This window comes from Dysidea avara, chromosome 8 (assembly GCF_963678975.1).
Source record: "Dysidea avara chromosome 8, odDysAvar1.4, whole genome shotgun sequence".
Taxonomy (NCBI): Eukaryota; Metazoa; Porifera; class Demospongiae; order Dictyoceratida; family Dysideidae; genus Dysidea; species Dysidea avara.
In genome coordinates, this window is record NC_089279.1 from 14,070,243 (window position 1) to 14,094,637 (window position 24,395).

At 37.8% G+C, this 24,395-nt stretch overlaps 2 protein-coding genes across 2 annotated transcripts in view; one reads left to right on the plus strand and one right to left on the minus strand.

Moving 5' to 3' along the window:
* Positions 1-5,990: 5,990 nt before the first annotated feature.
* Positions 5,991-24,395, plus strand: part of LOC136262945 (uncharacterized) — a 94,241-nt gene continuing 75,836 nt past the window's right edge. The window contains exons 1-5 of the mRNA XM_066057363.1: positions 5,991-6,085; positions 11,840-12,101; positions 14,194-14,655; positions 18,710-18,876; positions 19,875-19,990. Coding sequence (XP_065913435.1) covers positions 11,882-12,101; positions 14,194-14,655; positions 18,710-18,876; positions 19,875-19,990 — 965 coding nt within the window. The 5' untranslated portion in view covers positions 5,991-6,085; positions 11,840-11,881. The remainder of the gene's footprint in view (positions 6,086-11,839; positions 12,102-14,193; positions 14,656-18,709; positions 18,877-19,874; positions 19,991-24,395) is intronic.
* LOC136263645 (E3 SUMO-protein ligase ZBED1-like) lies at positions 21,944-23,148 on the minus strand. The gene is made up of 2 exons (XM_066058285.1): positions 22,874-23,148; positions 21,944-22,697 (listed from the first exon to the last, which is right to left on the minus strand). Exons 1-2 carry the CDS (start codon positions 23,146-23,148, stop codon positions 21,944-21,946), a joined length of 1,029 nt encoding a protein of 342 aa, XP_065914357.1.

Consider the following 24,395-nt stretch of genomic DNA (forward strand, 5'->3'; position numbering starts at 1 on the left):
ATAGAGCATTCGGCTAATTTATTTACTCCATTATAGAATTTTATTACATCACAAGTTATTCTGTAGGGAGTTCAGCTGCAAACAGTTAATCTTATAGACAGTTCAGCAAGAAGACAGTCACCATGTGGAGAGTTAAGCAAATATATCACTATAGAGATTCAGAACATTACAAGTCACACTGAAGAAAGTTCAGCTATAAACAAGTCATGCACCCTGTAGAGAATTCAGCTACAATTAAGTCACTCTCTAGAGAATTCAGCTACACACAAGTCACTGTGGAGAGAGTTCAGCTACAAACAAATTACCCTGTAGAGAGATCAGCTACAAATAAAACACTTTGCAGAGTGTTCAGCTACAACAAAACAACCTTTAGAGCGATCAACAATGAACAAATCAACACAAATCTACCTGTAGAGAGATAAGCTAGAAACAAATCACCCTGTAGAGAGTTCAGCTACAAAAAATCACCCTGTAGAGACATCAACTAGAAACTAGACACAATGTAAGGAGTTCAGCTACAAGCAATCACCCTGTAGAGAGTTCAGCTAAAACAAATCAACCTGCAGTGAGATCAGCTACAAACAAATCACCTTATAGAGAGTTCAGCTACAAACAAATTACCCTGTAGAGAGATCGGCTACAAACAAATCAACCTGCAGAGAGATCAGCTACACACAAATCAACTTGTAGAGAGATCAGCTATAAAAAAATCACCCTGTAGAGACATCAGCTAGAAACTAGACACAATGTAAGGAGTTCAGCTACAAGCAATCACCCTGTAGAGAGTTCAGCTAAAACAAATCAACCTGCAGAGAGATCAGCTACACACAAATCAACTTGTAGAGAGATCAGCTATAAAAAAATCACCCTGTAGAGACATCAGCTAGAAACTAGACACAATGTAAGGAGTTCAGCTACAAGTAAATCACCCTGTAGAGAGTTCAGCTAAAACAAATCAACCTGCAGAGAGATCAGCTACAAACAAATCACCTTATAGACAGTTCAGCTACAAACAAATTACACTGTAGAGAGATCGGCTACAAATTAATCAACCTGTAGAGAGATCAGCTACACACAAATCAACTTGTAGAGAGATCAGCTAGAAGAAGTTACCTTGTAGATAGTTCAGCTACAAACAATTCACCCTGTAGAAAGATCAGCTAGAAGAAGTCACCTTGTAGAGTGTTCAGTTACAAAGAAACCATCATGTAGAGAGTTCAGCCGCAAACAAACCACCTTGTAGAGAATTCAACTACAACAAATCATCCTGTAGAGAAGAAGTTACCTTGTAGAGAGTTCAGCTACAAAGAAACCATCATGTAGGGAGTTCAGCTACAAAGAAACCACCATGTAGAGAGTTTAGCTGCAAATAAATCACCTGCAGAGAGTTCAGCTAGAAACAAATCACCCCGTAGAGAGATCAGCTGGACGAAGTCACCTTGTAGAGAGTTCAGCTACAAAGAAACCATCATGTAGAGAGTTCAGCTGCAAACAAATCACCCTGTAGAGAGTTCAGCTACAAAAAAATCACCCTGTAGAGAGTTCAGCTAGACGAAGTCACCTTATAGAGAGTTCAGCTACAAAGAAACCATCATGTAGAGAGTTCAGCTACAAAGAAACCACCATGTAGAGAGTTTAGCTGCAAACAAATCACCCTGTAGAGAGACCAGCTAGAAGAGGTCACCTTGTAGAGAGTTCAGCTACAAAGAAACCATCCTGTATATAGTTCAGCTACATTTCAAGTCACCCAGTAGAGAGATCAGCTGCAAAAAAATATCCTGTGGGGAATAATGGGCATGTAATAAATATATGTATATAATTTGTATAATTACTAATAAAATCAAAAATAATTGAAGTATTACAAATCTTCTTTTAAGTTCTTTTCTTCTTCCTGTGGTAAAGAAAAAAACACATGGGTTAAAAAAGCCCCAAAGCCAGCCATAGGCTGGCTTTGTAGTATATAAATACAAAAAGAAGTGATATCTAATCAAAAACAGCCAAGCTGTAAAAAAAGGTGCGGCCCCCAAAAAGGCCATGGTAAAAAAAGATGTGAAATCCAAGGTGGCGGCCAAGAAATGGCTGTGATGGTAGGTTAATGGTTAAATTTTAATAACGACAATTCAGGTGAATTTTGTGCCAAGCAGCACAAAATTCACCTGAATTGTCGTTATTACACTGTTAAAAATAGGGTGTAATCCAATCACCTTTAGAGGAGTTCTAACTGCTGTTTAAATTAAACTCCTTTGAAGGGAGTTGTAGTACTCCCCAGGGGTGCTCTAGGAACAACTAAAAGGTGTTACAAAGGCGTTACAATACTCCCTAAGCGTGTTCTAGGAATAGCTATAAAGGCGTCACAGTACACTTTAAAGGTGTTCTAGTGCTCTCCATGGTGGCATTTTGTTGAAAAGAAATGTAGGCTTGCTATAACATTCCGGTAACCTTCATGTTGATTTCAATTTATACGCAATGATTAACAACAACAAACCACATTAGCAGTACACAATTATGTTTTTGCAACACTTTTATACTTATCACATGGTTGTTTCCAAGTCACTCTTATAGAAGTTAACAAAATGTATTTATAACCTAATTTTTAATAGAAGCATCCGATTGTGGGTTTCAATATACCAGGGTGTAGGCAAACACCCTTACAGTGGCTTAGCTATTACGGGGAATAAAGTGACATTTGTGGTGTTCAATAACACCCTTAGTGCTACAGTACTCCCTTAGGGTGTTGTAAATACCATGGGTGTACATGAACACCTTTACGATGGGTGCACCTGTAACACCTCATTTTAACAGTGTAGCAGCACAAAATTCACCTGAATTGTCGTTATTAAAATTTAACCATTAACCTACCATCACAGCCATTTCTTGGCCGCCACCTTGGATTTCACATCCTTTTTACCATGGCCTTTTTGGGGGCCGCACCTTATTTTACAGCTTGGCTGTTTTTCATTAGATATCTTTTATCATCTCAGTAGTATTGTTTATATTGCAAGCACACATGTACAGCTAGCTGGATGCGATAATGTGAAGCATATAGAAAACAAATGCACAAAAGTGCCTATACTGTGAATGCTTTCTTGGCCAGATTTTGATATCATGTCTTTTGGTTGTAGTTACTCCATGAACATGTACTTGTGCATTCTTGGCATCGCCTTTTTTTATAGCTGGGCTGTTTTTGGCACAGGATAACTATTACAACTTAGGCTTAGGCAATAGTAACATTACATTTTACGAATAATAGATGGGCGTGTCCCCTTACGTGAAATGTACTAAAAATCTATTTGGATGTTTTGATACGGAACGCTCCTGTCGGCGGTCATAGACTGGTATTTAAATACAAACTCACTCCATAGTGATCACAACTGATCGTAGTTTCTTAGACATATATCGTAACTTCAATTTATCAGACACACTAGACATCATCATCCGTTTCACTTGATTGTACCACCAACAAACACCACCACCTACATGAAAAGCTACTTTCCAAGAACCATCCGGTAATGGAATTCACTGCCACCACACCTAATTGAACTGAACACTCTAGCTACATTTTCCGGCAAACTTGATTGAACAGCACTTATACTTTGTGATTGTTTGGGCTTAATCAGCTTTGCTGTCTGCCCTTTTCCCCCCAAATAATAATAATAATATCATCCACCACTGGTAAAAATGAGATCATGTCCCAAGTTGGCAATTCCACAGGAAGACTCAAGATGGTGCAGTTTTTCAAGCAATCGTCACGGTCCTTCTCGCTTGTTATGTTTTTCTCCATGTCAGCTTACGATAAAAATAAGTGTGTCGATTGTGGGTGCCGGTGTCACAGTGATATGAGTTTCCCCGCGTTTTGTGTTCCCCGCACACATATCACTAGGGATCCGTGTTTCCCCGCACACATATCACTAACTGGCTAGCAATCTACAAGTCACAGTGATATATGTTTCCCCGGGTATTATGTTCCCCAGGTAAAGCGTTCCCCGCACACATATCCCTAGGGATGCGTGTTTCCCTGACTTTCAGTTTCGAAGTGCATCATAGATAGTATATTCTATGAGTGCATGTAAGTATACTATTTTTGCTTTGCTGCTTTTACTACTGCTACTAGCCACTGCTGCCCCTTTTCCTGCTGCTATACTAGTTGTCTACTATAGCTGCGCCAGCTACTGTATGCAGGATCTGAGCTCCTTTTGCTGCTATACTTAGACTATAGTTGTTGCTACTGCTATAGCTATAGTGCTCCTATCCTTTCTGCTACCACTATAGCTATATACTACTTGCCACTATACTACCAGCTACTATTCGCTGCTATACTTTGCTTGGTGCTACTATAGCTAACACTTGCTAGTACAACTATACTATACTTGCTACTACTTGTTGCTACTAGTACTGAAGTGAAGACAAATGTGTGGATTGGAAGTGGAGAACTAACACACATACAATAATAAAAATTAAGTTAGCTACTATACTGTCTAATGTTTTCTGCAAATAGTTTGATGTAATTCTATATACAGTATACAGAATTTGGCTTCGGCCATTTCCAAATAGTATGCGTGTCCATTTGTCACATTTCACCCGTGAAGAGAAAACAAGAACAACGTAGTTAAATCCAGCACTCACATTATGCTGGCATACCCAATCACAATAGTATGGATGGCTTAAACTTTCATTTCCTGCATGCTCTACACATAATATTTTCTTGTCCATGCAGATATCTTGCAATGGATTCATATCTGTACAGTAAAGTGACTTTGAAAGTACATAACTGACCGGAAAATCTGTAAAGCAAAAATCTGAGATCTCTCAGGTATAAAATCTCTCAAGTAGTGCAAACCCTGCATGTCCATGCAGTGAAAATTTCTAAAGTATATAGCTAAAAACTATATACTTGAACAATATGAATTTAGCATGCATGCATGCACACAAGTATTAGCTCAATGTACACGACTGATGCATACAAGAGATATAATATGCAGTGCAGCTCTTAGAATTGCACTGAATTAAGACCGACTGCTTATCTTTATTGGTAGCACAATGCATTCTATTGTAGCTTATAGATTCACAGACATGCAGCATATAACATGTAGCGGGGTAGATGAGTCCTATTTTGTGTGCCAAGAAACAGAGAATTAACCAAATACGGAGGAGACTAAGTGTGGTGCTTGACTAGACATTGGGTAGCCTGCAGTTTGAATCCTGGGATAGGAGTGATTTTCCTTTCTTTGGCCCATTTTCTGTTCATCTTATTGGCTGTGTTATAAGTATGTCAAAGTCTACATGTTTTAGCTCAAAGGCTGCAGCCGCACTAGTAGCTATCAGATCTTCATGCTGTACGCTGTAAAGTAAAAGTAAAAAGTTAAATTGCTTCATCTAGAATGTAAAATGTATAATTTAAATTCGGTTTCAGCTATACACAAAACACCTGTAGTAGCAAGCAGTATAGCAACAGTAGCAACTACATTAACAGCAAGCATGTATAGCTAGTGTAGCAGTAGCAATATCAGCATCTAGCAGTATAAGCAGTAGGCAGTAGCTATAAAATAGCATGAGTGTATATAGTAGATCTATAGCTATAGCTAGTAGCAGTAGAGGCAGTAAGCAATGACTGCAGTTTAGTAACAGTATAGTAGCAGTAGCTATAGTATAGTACTAGCAGCAGTAGTTAGTACTGTGACGCGTGCTATAGAGTAGCAGTAGCTAGCTAGTTGACTCGTAGTATATCAGCAGCAGAATTTAAACGCGGGTGCCGGTGTCGGCGCGTGGTAGCTATAAAAACTGAGAAACTGGAAGGGAAACATATATCACTAGCGCCTTTGTCGGGGAAACACGCATCCCTAGTGATATGTGTGCGGGGAAACACGGATCCCTAGTGATATGTGTGCGGGGAAACACGAAACTCGGGGAAACACATATCACTGTGACACCGGACTTGTACGTGTGTACAGTACAGAACACATGGAACTGGAACAACTCCCTAATGATATTGCACGTGATCGTTCTGCAGATTTCTATTTAGAGCACGTGAAGGGACTTTTTCTTGTCCTTCTCGGGAACTCATTTTTGCGTTTCTCAAAACTTTACTGTAAGTGTATTTATTTGTATGCGTATGTGTGTGTAGCACTTGTTTATTACTACTTTTGTGTGCCTACGACGTTCAGATGTTTGGTATCCGCGAGGTCAAGCTCGAGGTCAAACTTGCAAAATTAATGCAGCAGGTTTTGGGTGTGTCACTTAGCGAAATATTTAATAGCTTTTCTAGTAGAAATGTTTATTGCTTAGTCAGTTGTAAAATATATGTATTACGAGTCAGCGCATTTGCCTTGCATTTCCTTACTACCATGATCTCAACGCTTAGAATGAAGTAGTTACGTAAGCAGAACAACGTAGAGTATCAGCAACTGTTAGCAGAATTAAATCGTTTGAATGTTTCTAGGCCACTACCATCCTTCTTGTGTAAAGAACTTATGGAACCTGTTACATTTTGCTCACCAGGATATATTAGTGTCAAAAGCAGCTCTAAGGAAAGTTTATGGCTAGGGACACTCAAGCCATAATACACTTCTGCTTTCAGAAGTGTATTGCAGCATCTCAAAGAATATTTATGGCTAGGGATTGTCGTGAGTGGTTTCCTGCCCCCCCCCCCCCCCCCCCCCCAGACTGACTCTTTAGTTTAGTTAAATGTACATGCATGTATACTTACTTTATGTTTTGTACTCCCTTGCCATGCCCACCCAGGTGTTTTTAACCAACCCTGTCTGGTGGTCGCATGTGACCGAGAATTCCTTAATGTTAATGTTTGTGTCTCATTATAATAATGATGGTCTTCTCTCTATTGTGACCACACATGGTGTAAATTTAAAGTGATGTAGTACCCTTGTGGTAAACCTTTTAATTTATATTTTACCTCCTATTGACACTCAATATTATTAACTTTTTAATGTACCTTACACATGGTGTACTGTAAATAAGGCTGTATATTATGGTGTAAAGTAAGATGATGGCATAGTGATGCCATTTTTAGGGGGAAAAACTCTTAGCTAGGCACATACATATAGGTATGCACTAGTGGTGCCTGAAAATAGATTTAAAGGAATATGTAGAACAGGCTAGGGATGTCTGCTGTCACATTCATATTGCATAACCCTTGGTATGTCTAAATCTACCACAGTATGTATTGCACGTGGTAAGAAAAGATTGGGTACATTGTGAAAGTCTGCAATGTGTTAAGTAACAATTAGAAAGAAACATTAAGAATTTTGAAGTGCCTTTTACCTGCGGATATATTAGTGGACATTTAATTCTTAATCCAGTCTACACCCACAATGGAGATTAAATTGTAGGTGACCTCCTTGTTTCAAGGCTATGATCTCTAATTGATTTTCCTGTACTTGTTTGCTAACTTTTTTTAAACAAGTTGATGTTGTGCTACTTCTAAAAACCAGGCGCCATGCAGCTAGCTAACTCATCTGGGATTAACCATAGATAGTATATGCTACTATGAATTAACCAACTATGTATTACTATTTTACAATAGGGTAATTTTGGGTTGTGCAATAATATTGTTAGCTAATTCTCGTATTTTGTAATTCATGAAATTTCCGTTTTCGTTCAATTACGTTGCTATGCATTGCTAAGGAAGCGCTTGTTAAACAAACCGCATTTACCAACATATTACGTTCAGAAGTATCTTCTAAACTGTTTTCTAGTTTGACTATCGTGTTTTTTTCCCACAAATTCTCTTGACAAAGCCTCAACGCTATTCTTCATTTTTGTTCCCGTACGTAAGTGATATGCCCCCTTTCAACTTGAAGCGATAGGCTATTCCTGGTAGTGTACAAGACCTGCACCGTTGTTTTTCAGTTGTTAAATGCCTGAAAACCTCAAAGGGAAGGTAGTTTACAAAGTCTGAGGAAAGTCGCCACACCTGTATTTCAGTCCGCCGAAAAGAAACCACCTCAGAGCAAAGTTGGCCTGTGCAGAAGTTTAATACAGACTTCATTTCACTTTTACTCCTTACGTAAAAGCTGCTTTTACCATTATTTAACGATTTTGCTCATGTGGGTGTGTATGGACAAACATAGATAGGTAGATAGGTACGCACACACGTTTTTTACGAAAACAATTTCAGTAAACCAGGCGCGCGCCCACAGCCGGCTTTTGGCCGGCTGTGGGCGCACACCTGGTTTAAAAACGTAATTGTAAAACAACGTATGCCGCATCAAGAGAAAGAATGGTGCTGGACTTAATATTTTTGTATGAGCAGTGAACTCATTTTTGCAACAGTGAAGTGGCCATTATGCATTGTTTCCTGTTGTAAATGAAGAACAGTATGAAGTACCTCTGAAATCAATCCAGTCACTTCCAAAAACAGATGTCAATATCCATTACAAATGTACAGAAGCCATCATGTAATTGACACCTTGTGCTGTTAGCGAGAAGGGATGGGACACAAAGGTGCATATATTCTACATACTATGGTATGCCGAATGGGCTGAAGCAATGTCGAATTGTGAAAAAATCAAGCCTGTCGCCTTACATAGTTGTTATTCGTCTGAAGGCATCAGACAGGCAGTTGGTCAAAAATTCTAATAGTTTTCTTTTTAGTAAACCCTTATAGGAATTATTTATGACATTTTTGTACTGTACTGTATGACATCATTATTCTCATTACTGAGTGGCTTACCTAAATTAAAGCAGAGTTTATGAAATGTACTCTGATAGTTCTTACAATACATAACCACCAAATATTAATAATAGTCAATAATTTCTATTACCTCATTGCAAACTTTGGTGTACTGTATACATATGTACAAATTTTTGAGGTATGTGATTTTCGCAGATCGTCAAATTTCAGTGTTTTTGTGGTTTTATTTTCAAGGATCAATCGTTTTTCACTGATATTACCTATTAGAAAACATCGAGCTAACCATGATAATTGTTAATTTTTGAGGACAAAAAATTTGTGGACAGCAAGCAACCGTGAAATCTGCAAAAGTCACATCCCTCAAAAATTTGTATGTATACGGTATATAAATTTAATTGATTGGGCTAACACTTGATTTACATTTTCATTGTACAAGGACTATCAGAATGTAATCATCAATGCAAAAAATGCTGACCTTTATTAAAAATTTGATCCCCGTCCATGTATTGTAACTGATTATTTGCTACTTGCTTAGATGTACTATGTACAATGAATGAACAAGTCCTGTTGCCACATATAGTACGTACATCCTGTATGAAATGACTAAGCACAAAGCCATAATAGTTATAAGTTTGTTTTGTATCATGTTACATGTGCCTTTTAGCTGTCACATTCATTGTACTTGTTTGCTACTAATATGGTGTAAGCCTTTAGAACAGAAAGTGATTTTAGGACATCATTTGGTTGGTAACTGGTACCACATATATACTGTATAGTTATTTGATATGCCTGTGAAGTATTCTGCTCATGTGACATCCTACTATGGCATCAACTGAAGCCTATAGTGTCCATATTTAGTGTATCAAGACACACGGTAGTGTGTCGTGCGGCCCAAGAAGCCGGCGCGCCACACCGTGAGTATATTGGCAGGAAGAAAGAAAACGTCATTTTCACACCTTTGTATCTCAGTTGATCCTTTATCCGATTGGAACCAAATTTGCTACAGAGTTGCCCGCCAGCCAGGGGAGTCTACATTCCAAATTGGAAGGAAGTCGCTCCAGCCGATTCCGAGATACAAGCTGCCAAAGTTTCGATTTTTTTTCTTGGTTTTTTTCTTCGTGTTTTCGCACACTTGTAAAAATTGCTATAAAACGCAAATGCGTACTCCGATCGCCTTGAAATTTGGCACACAGAAAGGGAGTCCAAAGGCGAATGCTAGCATCAACTTTGGTGCAAATCCGATGAATGATTAATGATTCAGGAGTTATGACCAATTATTCGCGTAAAACAAGATCAATTTATTGTCACACCTACAGGGTAAACCGCTTCATGGAATGAGTTGAAAATTGCTATGTAGATGGAGTAACCATCGTAGGAGTGCCTTTTGGTGGTTTGAAAGGAATCGAGATAAAGACCACGGAGAAATGACACAAAATCCAACCTGTGTCACAATTACGCGAGTGATTTTTATGAATAAAAAGTATTAGTTTTCACGCCTACTAGGAAAACCGCTTAGAGCAATGAGCTGAAAATCGGTGTATAGCTGGAATAATCTTCATAGAAAGTCCTTGCAGTAGTATAGAAGAATTGGATTACAAACCACTGAGTTATGATTCGAAAGCCAACTCCGTCTAGCAAATGCGAGATCGAGATACTCTAATAGAACAGTCACCCTAATAGAGCATTTGGCTAATTTATTTACTTCATTATAGAATTCTATTACATTACAAGTTATTCTGTAGGGAGTTCAGCTGCAAACAGTTAATCTTATAGACAGTTCAGCAAGAAGCAAGTCACCCTGTGGAGAGTTAAGCTACAAATATATCACTGTAGAGATTCAGAACATTACAAGTCACACTGACAAGAGTTCAGCTATAAACAAGTCATGCATCCTGTAGAGAGTTCACCTACAATTAAGTCACTCTCTAGAGAATTCAGCTACACACAAGTCACTGTGGAGAGAGTTCAGCTACAAACACATTACCCTGTAGAGAGATCAGCTACAAACAAAACACCTTGCAGAACGTTCAGCTACAAACAAATCAACCTATAGAGTGATCAGCAACAAACAAATCAACTTGTAGAGAGATCAGCTAGAAACAAATCAACCTGCAGAGAGATCAGCTACTGGCTGGCTTTGTGGCTTGCAATACAAAAAGAAGTGATATCTAAACCAAAACAGCCAAGCTGTAAAAAAGAGTGTGGCCCTCAAAAAGGCTATGGTGAAAAAAGATGTGTAATCCAAGGTGGCGGCCAAGAAATGGCTGTGATGGTAGGTTAATAGTAGAAATTTTAATAATGACAATTCAGGTGAATTTTGGTGCCACTTGGTCTTGGCACTAAATTCACCTGAATTGTCGTTATTAAAATTTTCACCATTAACCTATCATCACAGCCATTTCTTGGCCGCCACCTTAGATTTCACATCTTTTTTCATCCTGGCCTTTTTGGGGGCCGCACTTGTTTTTTACAGCTTGGCTGTTTTGGTTTAGATAATATATATCCTGCCATGATGCAACCTGGTGGATGTCATGTATATTTCTATATACATACACTCAGTGGCGAAACTAAACCCGGGCCTACCAGGCCCGGGTGTCAGCAATCAAGTCACGCCCACTGAATTAGAATAGAGTAGTAGAAAAAGACAACTTCACCAAATAATCAATCGAGACCTTGACAATAGCACACATTTTTGGCAGCGAAACAGCTGTATTACCTTTCGTTATTGTAAAATCGCTTCAATCTAACAGATTAGTGGAATAAGTGCCTCTAGAAGTAATTATCGTTTCGATAATGCAACTACTTTAATAGTGTTACTTGTGAATGCAACTTCAACTTATTGCACTGGGCCCTGGTGTCAGTGCAAGTCTAGTTACACCACTGTATACACTCACTCTACATCATTGTGAGAGCTAGATATCGCAGTGTTATCTTTGCTCTATAAAGCAAAGAAAGTAGCTAGATGAATAATTAGGTTCTAGAGGTGCTGATTGAGAATCTATGTACAAGAAATACAGTATAATAGGCTGAGAAGATACTGCTTGTACTTTCTTCTATTGAGTAGCAACCCTATCAGCAGTATTGTTTACCTGAGTGCCTTGTTATATGTCAAAGAAGTTCTGGGTATACTGTCATTGTGCACATAAATATTTTATAATCAGTTTCACATGTCTTCATTATCATCACTGTTAGGGTTAGCAGATAGTTGACCACAGTGTGGTGCCAAATTCAGTAATGACTGACAGTAGTCCTGGGAGTAAGTATCCAGGGACCAAACCGCCACTCGCCCCCAAGCCATCCTCCTATGCAGCCTCTAGAGATGTGTCTACTGATAATAGTACTCAGCCGAGCAGTATACTGATGTCAGAGGATCACTTTGGGAGTGGCAGTACTAGACCCACCACATCTCATCCATTAGATGGCCCTTCTCCTTCTTGTTTTGTTTGCCAAAATGGTAAGTACCAACCGTACCATACGTATGTACACCTTACGTTTGTAAAGTTCAGTGAAAGAATGTGTTTCAGTACATTTTGTCTTGTTATACCTGATATTCTTTAAATCATGAAGCTTATAGTCAACATTACTGTATGTCAATGTTGTGACAAATTAGAGGATGAATCAAAGTAGACAGATGCACTGAAAAAATTAGTTATAGGAATAGGATATTAGGAATAGGATATTAGTTATAGGAATAGGATATTAGGAATAGGATATTAGTTATAGGAATAGGATATTGTCAAGAATGAATGATAAAAGTATGTCATCAAGAGATCATAATATTAGTGTAGAGGCCTATTAATTTCACCCGGAATTCAAGCACTGATTACAAATCAAAGTACATTGTCTTGAAGCTTATATGAAGGAAATTCTGAATATCTAATGATCCCCAGCGATCCCCAACGTTTTTCAGTTTTGTATTGCAACTATTGAGGATCACGTGCAATATTAAATCAAAGAATGCAAGTAAGGGTATAGTTCACATGAACTCATCCAACCTCCTCTGATATATGTACATGTAGTTATCAACAAGTGGCCGAGGTGTTGATAACAAAGATATTGTACAAGTGCAGGGGGTTGCTGTATTTGGCGGATCACGGATCGACGGATTACAGATTTACGGGATTACAGATTTACGGATTGCGTGATGAACATATTCCACTGCTCATTGGAGATGTTTATAAGTATTGTGTCAGTGTTGTAGTATACTTGGTATAATAATTATTTTACTAACAATGACAACACGTTGCACACTTCACTTCATCACTAAAATGCCCATGCACCGTTCCAGATTTATGGATCTTTAGCTAGCTACGGCCGTGTACGGTCATGCGTCTGTATAGTCCACTATCTGACGCTGTGAATGTAGCTACATCATTAGCCATGGATAGGCAGGTATTTGAGGAGACTATGGATTTTATTGGCTTCTGAGTAACTTGGCGAGCTGATTAGTTATTGATGACCTTCTTTATTGGAGCAAAGATTCTGAACAGGAAAACAGGTAAATTCAGTGGTCTAATGGCCAGGGCACACTATCCTCCCATGAGAAAAGAAGGTAAATTATAGAATATCGTACAGTAGGATTACACCTTCCTGACTAAATGACAAAAGAAAAAATACTGGCTGGCTTAGGCTTTAATACTTCAGTTTGATCAAAGATAGTAGACAAATGTAATATTGTGATGTCAGCGGCTTTACCTTCAATTGTTACAGTGATCACATAATTAGCTAAATCCAGGAACGGTTTGTGGGTATTTTAGCGATGAAGTGATGTATGTAATGTTTTGTCATTATTTTTATATCAAGTATATTGAATACAATACTGACACAACTTATAAACATCTTCAATGAGCAGTGGAATATGTTCATCACATGATCTGTAGATCAGTAATCCATTGATCTTTGATCTGCCAAATACAGCACCCTGAGTACAGATGTGGTTTAAGTGGCCTTTAAAGCACCTGACTTTCAAACAACCTGACAATAGAGGTGTTAATTACAGTGATATCATACTTGTTAAAACATGCCTTCAAGTTGGTTATAATTTTTGCTGTGCTTTTAGTTTTAGGATATACTATGGCTTCATGTTGCACTGTCCTTGATATTTATGATACCTACTCACCTTAGCAGTATTGGTTAGGTATAACCATAAGTGCACCTGAAATGCTTCCAATAGAATTTTTTTTTAAACTTATTCAATGGAATTTCTACTGACTGATGTCAAAAAAGCATAACTCAATAACGGCTAAGTTATTAGACATCATTTCAGCCTGATAGGTGCCTTTTGACATACCGCAATATATACAATGCACGCATCCTTTGTTCTGTCACTCCTGTGGTTAATAAGTCTTTCACCTTCATGCTGTCTGCATTATTGGTGATGTACATGTACCTACAATCCAGTAATCTAAGAGATGTTTATCCATGGCTGGGTAATGTGTGTTATACATGTATCCTATTGTGTATATTGACACCATACCCTTGTATGTACAGTACATGATCTGTATGTACAGTACATGATCTTTGTATATTTCTTTACACACTCTTAGGCCTTCAATTTCGTTTGAGGAATGCTAGTGAAAAGAAAGGTCCCTCATTCACTTATGCTAGTCTTCCTCAGGTCGATCCCACTCCAATGGATTGGAAGATGTGTTCTTCACCAGACAGTGGTGTTGCTTGTGAACATGTTACTTATCACAAGCTGGAAGATCCTGACGAACATAAAAACCTGTCATCAATGATAAATTATCATGTAACTGAATCAAATCTTGTTGGATTGATTATTATTAATACTGCAAACAGCACAATTTTACCAGATGGTTTTGTAGATACTACTTCACCAGAAATACCAATATATGTTGTATCTTTGAAAGATGGTGACCAGATAGAAAAGTTTGTTAGTGTACAGCAGGAAGGAGATGTACAGATAAAGATATCAGTTGAGAGCACTGTTGACTCTATACCTGTTAGACCAACTGCATCAACAAGACACTCACCTCCACCTATTCAAAGTTTGTTATTTGTGTAGTGCTATTTTATTAATTTAAAAAAACAACAACAAAAAAAACAAGACTTAGAAGGGTAGTATTTAGTTATCTGACTTCCACTAAAGATACTCTATTAAAGCAGTCACAACAGCCATGTTCAATATTCTAATAAAACAGTCACATGTGTAATAATCATAGCTACGTATATGCTATATGTGATAGTATATTTAAGTTCGTTGTCAACGTAGGGATTTTCCCACAGGACTACAGTGTATGTTGTAATATGTACCATCCCTTGTCTCACTGGTATTTATCACTTGGATCACTACTTCATTAATAACTTTTAATACTGTGTGATGGGTTATTTTAACACCAATAATTCACAGATACGTTTTCATAAACACTTTTGCAATTAAAAGTAGGGTCTTAGTGATAAAGGATTGAGACAAGAGATCACAACTAGCTAATAGCTATCACAACATCCCTACTGGGGATTTTCCCTCATAGCTATGTTACATTAGCTACTGATATTCTGTATATCTTGTTTCTCTACATTTTATGCTGGAACCCCACTTTATTTTTTTAATTACTAGTACTAGTTAATTAACTTTTTTTTGTTATAGCATATCATATACACGTGAGGCTGTGACTGCTTTATTAGAGTATCTCAATCTCCCTGCTTATCGAGTGAGCTATACTGTACACAGTATTATACTGTACACAGTATTATACTGTACACAGTAGAAGAAGTGTGGTTACCATGTGGTTACCGTGTGGTTACCGTACAATGTATCTTTGTTTTTAAGGGGTGTGATTATTGTGATCTGATTGTTTAAGGGTATTGTCACATGTTCTGATTGTTTAAGGGTGGGGTTGCTATGCAATTGTTTTGTAAGTTTTGTGGCACTTCTCTAAGAAAAGTGTTGATAAGAAAAAATTGTGCTGTTACTTGGTATCGTTTCTCTTTGCATGAAGAAGGCACCCAACGTGATTGAAGATAAAGAAGGAAAGGCACAGATGAATGTGGACAGGCAGGCAGACCAAAGATTTGTTTTTGACATTTGAAAACAAACAAACCAAGTGTGGCTTTCTGTAAGCTTTCTCTGATGCTAGGTGCATAAAGATGCTTTTTGTTATGAATATGTCTCGTCTTTATGATTGTTTTTAATGACAGCGTTTTGGCAGGTGCCATTCAGTTTTGGGGAGCCCTACTAAACAGCACTACCATACAACAGAAAATTTTGGCAAAATAAAAAGTTGATGAATCAAGATTTGTCAACTTTAAATCCTAGGGAGAAACTTTTTGCTTCTTTAGGTTCTATAATACTTAAGCTTAATAGTTGGTTTCTCATCCCCATCTACATTGCCATTTTCTTTGCCACATCAATGATTTTTAAACCATATATATACCACTCTGCGTGGGCAGTTCAAAGGTTCCACGAGTGCTATAATTCATATATAGCACTGCTGCACTAACTGCAGTACTAACCGCAGCGAGTGCATTATAACTTATAATGCTCTGACCGCAGTACAATATATTTATATTGCACTGCTGCGGTTTTGTGCTACACTGCACAAGTGTCGTAGTGGCTAAAGCCGCTACGACACCTCACCTAATAGGTGGCAAGATGCTACACTGTTTACTCGAATTTTTATATAGCCTAACATACGAAATTTGATTGTGGGGCCATACAGGGAACGTCACTACTACGTAATAGATGCCATCTAAAAGCAGCCAATGGCGATCAAAGAGACAAACACAGCAGGTAAAACTCTATTTACAGTGTACGCTGTACATATATATAAATGTAGTTACATACTTTACTAGTTTGATTGAAGCTTTCACCTTTACAAATCGCTTTTAAAAATAATATTGTTCTAATTGATACTCACCATAACAATCAATTGTGGCGTTGCCATGTGATTGTATGGTCAAGGCCATGTTTGATACGTAATAATGTCGTTAGTTTTAGAGCGCCACAATCGATATTGGCTTTCTACCTTATAAAAGAAATTAAGCTGCAGCATTGCATCTTTCCACCTATTAGGTGAGTGTTACATAACAGTTATACAACATGCACTTGTGCTCTGCCTGTATAAACGTACTCGTGCCCCTTGTATAACTATATGTGCACACCCACAGGTTCTGGCTGTGGGTGTGCGCTTCATTGTTTTCATTAAAAAACTTTGTGTGCGTGCGTGTGTGTGTACGGGGGTTAATTTAGGGGTGAGGGGGGTAATTACTGCTTATAAGAAGTGCAATCTGTATATTGAACAACCCCTGTCACCTCCACTGTTTGCTAGTTTTTGTATTGTGACTATTAAGGTTTACGCAAAATTTCAAGCTGAAATATGCAATTAAGGTAATATTTTAAAGTAGCACTTATAGCACTTCTGACCTCCTCTGCATATCCAACATCAAGTCTAGTATTAAAACTACACCCATAAGAAATTGCTTACAAGAGTGAATCTTTTTTAACAATGCCAAAACATGATTCAGTCTGCCGAGGATGCTTGACCACAGTCAATAGGCTAGATGCTAAACAAGGAAACCTTTTCTGACTACATACAGGGATTGTATCAATGCATATTGTACATATATATGTATTGTACATATAAGCATTGTATCAATGCTTTAGGTATAAGGTAATATAGTTTGTTTTGACTGTAAAAGACCATAGATTTTGAGGTAACTCTATTTGACACATGTGTATGTAATACTATGTATGTTCTTGTGAACAAAACAATGCACACATTTTATTTCATCCCAGAATATCGACTTTTGCTTAATTAATTTCTGAAAGTGCTTAATTGTCGCCAATCTCCTCTGTTAGATAAGTTAACAAATGGTACGGTAGCACCGTTTAAGTAGAGAGGGCTTTTACATGCCACCCAAATAAACCTCCTTTGAAAATCATCCTGGAGACATCTTACGCAACTAAAATCAGCTTTACTGAATAGTACTAGTCCATATCAAACGGTACGGTAGTATCGTGTAAGTAGGGATTGCCCCAATAATTTTGTGTACTACACAAAATTCCACCTTTGAAAATCATCCTAGAGACATCTTACATGATGAAATACTAGTCGATATAATTTATAAAACAGAATTTTTTTTAAATTGTCAAAACTCAAATTTTAGTTTCACCTAACTGACTACAGTCGCAAGGCTAGAAGCCAGTACATGACCACCATTTAATGCCACAATAACAAACTCACCAGTGGAATGTGCCTTCTGGGGTTCCAACGAGTGTAGGCTCTTTACGCCTTGTCTCATATTCTATGCTTGTCTTCTTCATCCAATGAAACCATATCAAGGCGTTAACTTTCCGTTTCTTTCAGAAGCATATTTAGATGCCACAGAATTATTTCAGAACTGGATTTCAGAAATGGTTCAGTCCCAGCAGTACTATAAGAGATATACTAGCTAGATACGTATCTGCAACTTCGCAATTGGGATCCCATTTGCAATAGGTTCATGACCACACCCATTACATAAAGATCTAGGTGGACTAATAGCAATGGAGTATGGAGACCGCACCTCTTAACATTCTAGCTATTTAGGTAACAGTAAACAAGATGACCTTACTCCTTATTGGTCTAGCTAGCTGCACACCCCTTGGCTGACTTGAGGTACTCTAATACAACAATCATGTGTGATATTCTAATAGAACGGTCACAAGTTACACTGTAACTAGTGCTACTAACGAAGTATTATTTTTTTTTAAATGAAGTAGAGATCTATGCAATAAAAAGTAGTGGCACAAGAGATGAATGATGGTATTACAACATAGCTTGGTGGGAAAGTCCCTAATGATTATTTTGTTCAATGCCAAAGTAGGGACTTCCCACTGAGCTGTGCTGTAATAGCATCATTCATCTCTTGTTTCACTACTTTTTATTACATAGATCCCTGCTTCATTTTTTAAATCAACATTTTTAAAGAAATACTAGAATTCTTTGGTGAAGCTGTTTTGTTTCATTTGATAATTTTTAATGGCTGCATTTTGGAAAGGCACCATTTACCATTGTACTGAATGATATGTCGGACAGGCTTAAAAACGAGTCTCTTTTATAGATCAACCTTCCCAGGTTAGACTTGGCCTTGGAAAGCCAACAAGTTTTAATCTAAATGATGAGCTCAAAAGGGTTTTGTTTGTTAACAACAACAAGAAGGATAGAGTTACTGCCTCTGCTGATCGACCATCTTTTCAGATACTGTTTTCCCTGTTTCATAATTATGAGGTTAGTAAGTTGTTACCTGTAACTCTTTTGCTTGTATGTCTTTACTGTATGTTGACCTCTGAACACTACTATGTAGAGGTTGATGGTTATTGTATACAGAGTCCATTAAATGACAGTTGGGCCAACAATTCATGGTATCATGTTAGGTTGGCAATAGTGAAAGGTGTACAGTCACAAATGATTTGGTCAACATTGGTATATTCTTGGTTACTTGTACGTACTTGTAAGTACAAAATTGTACATACTGTACGTATATGTATAACTGCTTTGTGTGGTTAGTGATCTTTACAAAGCCATAGTATTGTAGTAATTGTGACCCTCTGTGCTAAAACCCGACTTGTTTACATTTTCCTCGAACTTCATTTTATGACTTTGTTATCTAGAGGGAATCTGGTAAGTACTTTCAGACAACAAGAACAGCAAAGCATTTGATTTGTACAGTGCCTATACAGGAAAAAAAAATTGCAGGTGCTTATTTAATCAATCATAAGTCTCAAGTGCAATGGACTACGGAGTTGGGACTTGTGTCATTCTATTCACTATGAACTGGGGCATTCATCAAGATATTTTGGCCTAAATACAGCCATGCTTTTAAGCAAGAAGGTTTTTCAAGCTTAGAAGTGGCAATGATAAAGTTGCATTTTACCACAACATAGCCAAACACACGTAACTCATGTTTGCTTCATGGTACAGAAACGAAACAAAGTATATTTACACTCTCCACGAAGAGGTTAATCCATTGGTATATTAGATATTTCAATTCAAATCTTCTTCACTGTTTACTGAAGCGATGACATGTGTAAATTGTTTATGTACATGTAGCACACATTTTTGCCCGTGTATTTCAATGACGTTTATCTCAAAAACAGAGTTATATGCAAACAAGTTGGGTGTTTGCTCAGCGGGTCACAATTAGTAACCTGAAAATTACTGTGATTGGATACTGGGGTTGATTTATACACATATTGTGTAATATGTTGCTATTATGATTTTGTTAGGGTACACAAAAGAGAGATTTACCGGATAAGGCTTTCAAGACACTTGATAATTTTACAGATGAGATGTTTTCAAAAGACTTTCCATTTTATCTCCTTTTGTGCTATCGTTTTATCATGTAAGTACAGGTGTACGTGTAAATGTATGACGTGCTCTATTTTATATATACGTATGTACGTATGTATAATTATACTGTATGCCCAATACATTCTCAATATTGTTAGATATTAACTGATAAACAGTTAAATGTAAAAATGCTACTTTTGACTGTTTTATTAGGGTAAATATATGACTGCTCTATTAGAGTATCTCGATCTTTGATGAGTGGACTTGTATTGTATTAGAAGGATGATATTGCCTTAGTGTGATTTTGATTCTGGTTAAATACCAAATCAGGTTAATGCTCATGGCACCCATGCTTCTTACGCCCCTGATGTTAAAATCAGTCGATCTTTAAGAAATGAAGGCTGTATTAAATTTTGATTCAAGAAGGGGTGTACCCTTCCCATGTATGTACTAAACAAGTTGATGTTGTGCTACTTCTAAAAACCAGGCGCCATGCAGCTAGCTAACTCATCTGAAATTAAGTTATTAACCAACTATATGTATTACATAGGTTTTTGGTTGTGCAATAATACATAATAATAATTTATCAGAATTCTCATATTTTGTAATTCACAAATTTTTGTAATTCTTCAATTATGTTGCTATGCGCTGCTAAGGAAGCGCTTGTTAAACAAACCGCTTTTATCAGCACTTTTTGCACAGAAGTATCTCCTAAACTGTTTTATAGTTTGATTATCATGTTTTTTCCCACAAATTCTCTCGACAAAGCCTCAAAATTGCTCTTCATTTTCGTACGTGTAAGTAGGGGATACGCCGCCTTTCCAACTCGAAGGGATAGGCTATTCCTGGTAGTCTATGAGGCCTGTACAGTTGTTTTTCAGTTGTTAACGCTTATAAAACCCGAAGGGAAGGTAATTCACGAAGTCGGAGGAGAGTCGCCACACCCGTATTTCAGACCGCCAAAAAAAAACCACCTCAGAGCAAAGTTTACCTGTGCAGAAGTTTACTACAGACTTCGCTTTCCATTTAATGATTTTGCTCACGTGGGTGCGTACAGACAAACATAGGTAGATAGGTAGGTACACACATGCAACACGCACGCGCACACACACACTTTCACGAAAACAATTTCAGTAAACCAGGTGCACGCCCACAGCCGAAGGCCGGCTGTGGGCATGCGCCTGGTTTAAAAATACAGGGATATAATTAGCTAACTTTTAGCTTTGTTTACTGTAGAAAACATGATAGACAATTAAGCGGATACTTTTATGCATTGTTTATGATTTAAGGTAGTCTTGGGTCGGGTGCCAAGATGCTAGGTTTAAGTGTAGGTAGTTGCTGCAATGAAATAAGTGGTAATTAATGAATTACAAAATGCATAGAAATACCATTATAAATTGCTATATGCGTTGAAACAAACTTAATCGCACCATAAGTATTTGGTTGGTTTAATAAATGTTTAATGAGGCATACAATAATATTATTAGGTTAACAAGTGACTGGTTTTTAGAAATAGCACAACATCAACTTATTTTTGTATTGCTTTATTTTATGCCACAATTATTACCTTCTTGACTATTCTATAGATTGTCTGTGGTGTTCTTTTATGCGAATTCTCTATAGAAAAAGCCTTAAAAGTTTATTCTCATTTTTGTACCCTTACATACCGAGCTTTTTTGCTGGACAAGTGCAGGTGTGGACAGACGTAGAGGCAAGCATACACGCTTTTTGGAAGATGATTTTGAAAACCAGGCATGTGCTTACTAGTGCTGTACACCTACAAAAATTTTGTCACCGGTTAATTGTCTACCAATAATTGGCAATAACCGGTTAATTAGCTAAACTGAACTTTGTTGTTGTGGTATAGTAGTAAAACACCCCCCCTGTACAAGTGTCTACATTTCAAGCATACATGAAAACAAGTTTAAACAACATACCACAAATGTTACAGTTACAACATCAATAGTTCAACAGAAACCACAACAGTACATGTTGGGTGGTTCTTCTAAGCGTTACAAGAGTCACAGTCACATGCCTCATCCTGTACACAACGCCTGTAAGGTAAAGACACTGGTGGTAGATTGTCATGTAAAAAAATCAGTTTCTCAACATTTTCTGGCAGCAGTGCAGCATGTTTAACAGACACAACATTACCAGCTGTGCTAAACAATTGCTCTGATGGCACTGAAGTGGCCACCACACAAAGATATTTGCGTGCCAGTTTACTCACATTTGGGTACAAGTGTCGACGAACAGACCACCAGTGAAGTGGAGGATGATCTACTGATATTGAAGGTTCAGTTTTGTAACGAAGTAGTTCTGAATGCACGATGTCCTTAAAAGTTGTTGTATCAGTGGTTTGCTCATTTTCAGATTGAAATTTGTCTCCAATAAGCTCCATTAATGCACTTTTTTTCTTCTTTTTTCTTGTAGGTCCATTGCAGTCACTATTGGAAGAAGTGGAGGGCTCTGAAGACTCTGTGGTAGTAACACACTCAATTTGAACATCATTTGATTCATTACCATTGTTTAAGTTTAGAATATCTTCCAAAACCCAATCAAAAATTTCTTGTTTAGCTGTTGATGATAAATGTGGCAAGGTTTTGAACCTGGGATCCAGAAATGAGGACTTGTACATTAAAAACTTAATATTGGGATCTGTGTATCTAGAATCCATATCATCTTGTAAAGCTTTCTTAAATGCTTTAATTGCCACGCTATCATCATCTTGGAAAGCTATTTTGATTTGAATTTCATTTTTTTTTTTTAAATTTATTTATTTATTAATGCTTTACAGCACAAGTGCTGAAGGTCTGTAGGACACCTGGTCCTACAGCCTGCTCAAAGACTTTAGCTACTTAGACTTTAACTACTTAAGGTGTGTTTGAAAAGTTGGAGAAAGGAGAAAAAATCCATGACTGGACCTAGGTAATGTAGTAGGGGTCCCAATGTAGAGATGGTGGGATACTCTTCACCAGAGAGGTGCTGAGTAGCAATTTTAAAAGGCCTTAGTAACTTGACAACATCTTCCAAAATACGCCATTCATTTGGGAGTGGTTCCAAATGCATCAAACTATCTCGACGCTGCAGTAATACACTGCTGATAGGCAGCTGCTGCTCACAGACTCGTTCTATCATGTCATAAGTGGAATTCCAGCGAGTTGCCACATCGTGAATAAGCTTGTGTTTTGGAATATCATCACTAAACATCAGCTGTTTTTTTTGAATTCATCACTATCGACACGTGACTTGTGAAAATGGCTGACAAGCTTTCTACATCTTGCTAATGGTGTGGAAACTTGAGGTATTTGCAATGCTTTCTGGACAGCCAAGTTTAAAGTGTGTCCTGCACATGCAAGCCTGAGCACATCCATATCTTCAAGAGCCTTAACTATGTTGGATCCACTATCTGTGGTAAATGCCACAAGCTGCTTATCAAAACTAATGCACCACTCTTTGGCAGCAGTATTCAGAGCTTGAGCAATTGTAGTGTGGTTGTGTGTTCCAGGGAAATGATGAGTCTGAAGATTATGACAACGCATTTTGAAATCAGGATTAATAAAATGGCAGGTAAGGGCGATATAACCATCTCCGTTACGTGACGACCACATATCAGTTGTACAGCTAAGAAACTCCGCACTCACCACAACTCCTCTGATGCGCCGCTTTTCACTCACGTACAAATCGCTCAGGCTTCTTGTAACAGTTGGTCGGCATGGAACGACATATCGTGGCTCCGCTTCCTTTAGCAAATTCAAAAATCCAACATCGTTAACAATGCTGACGGGCCGAATATCCCTTGCTATCATCTCACAAACAGCACGAGTTAGCCTCTTGGCTTTATCCGAAGATGGTGGCAAAGGCGACACGCGCTTGCTCACGAAATTATCCATAGTAGAGGGAGACGATGACAAGGACTCTTTTGAGGAATCTTTGTATAGTTCATCGTGAATTAATCTGTGCCACGTGTGTAAATGGTTCTTCAAATTGGTGGTTCCTCCTGCGTGAACTACTGCTACTTTGCAAATCTTACAGTAAGCTTTCTTGCCTTCTGCTTCGCCTTTGGGAAACCCAAAATGTTCCCATACTTTTGACGTTTTATTCTTTGGCGTTACCAATTCATCACAGCGTCCTGCCATTTCTAAACAATCAATCTATTGCGCCCGCCGCACAAAGTAATCAATAATCGGTTATTATAATTTTGTAACCGGTTATTGGTATTTTAATCACAACCAATCAATTAATCGATTAACCGGTGTAAGTGTACAGCACTAGTGCTTACACTGTTTATAGCAAATTTAGGAAACCATACAGTGTATGTGGCTGGCTGTGTAGTTTAATTTAATAATCCTAAAAGTAAGTCATGATGTGTGTTCTATGAAGAAACTGTATGTTCCATTAGAGTTATTCTACGTATGTAATGTTGCTTGCTTGTTACAGAAAGTCCATTAAGGATA

What these genes read in the sequence shown, in the direction of transcription:
- LOC136263645 (XM_066058285.1), bottom strand. Translation starts at nt 23,148, where the DNA reads ATGTTTAGTGATGATATTCCAAAACACAAGCTTATTCACGATGTGGCA. An exon ending in TCTACATTGGGACCCCTACT is followed by an intron (nt 22,698 to 22,873) that starts ACATTACCTAGG and finishes TTTAAAAAAAAA; the next exon opens with AAATGAAATTCAAATCAAAA.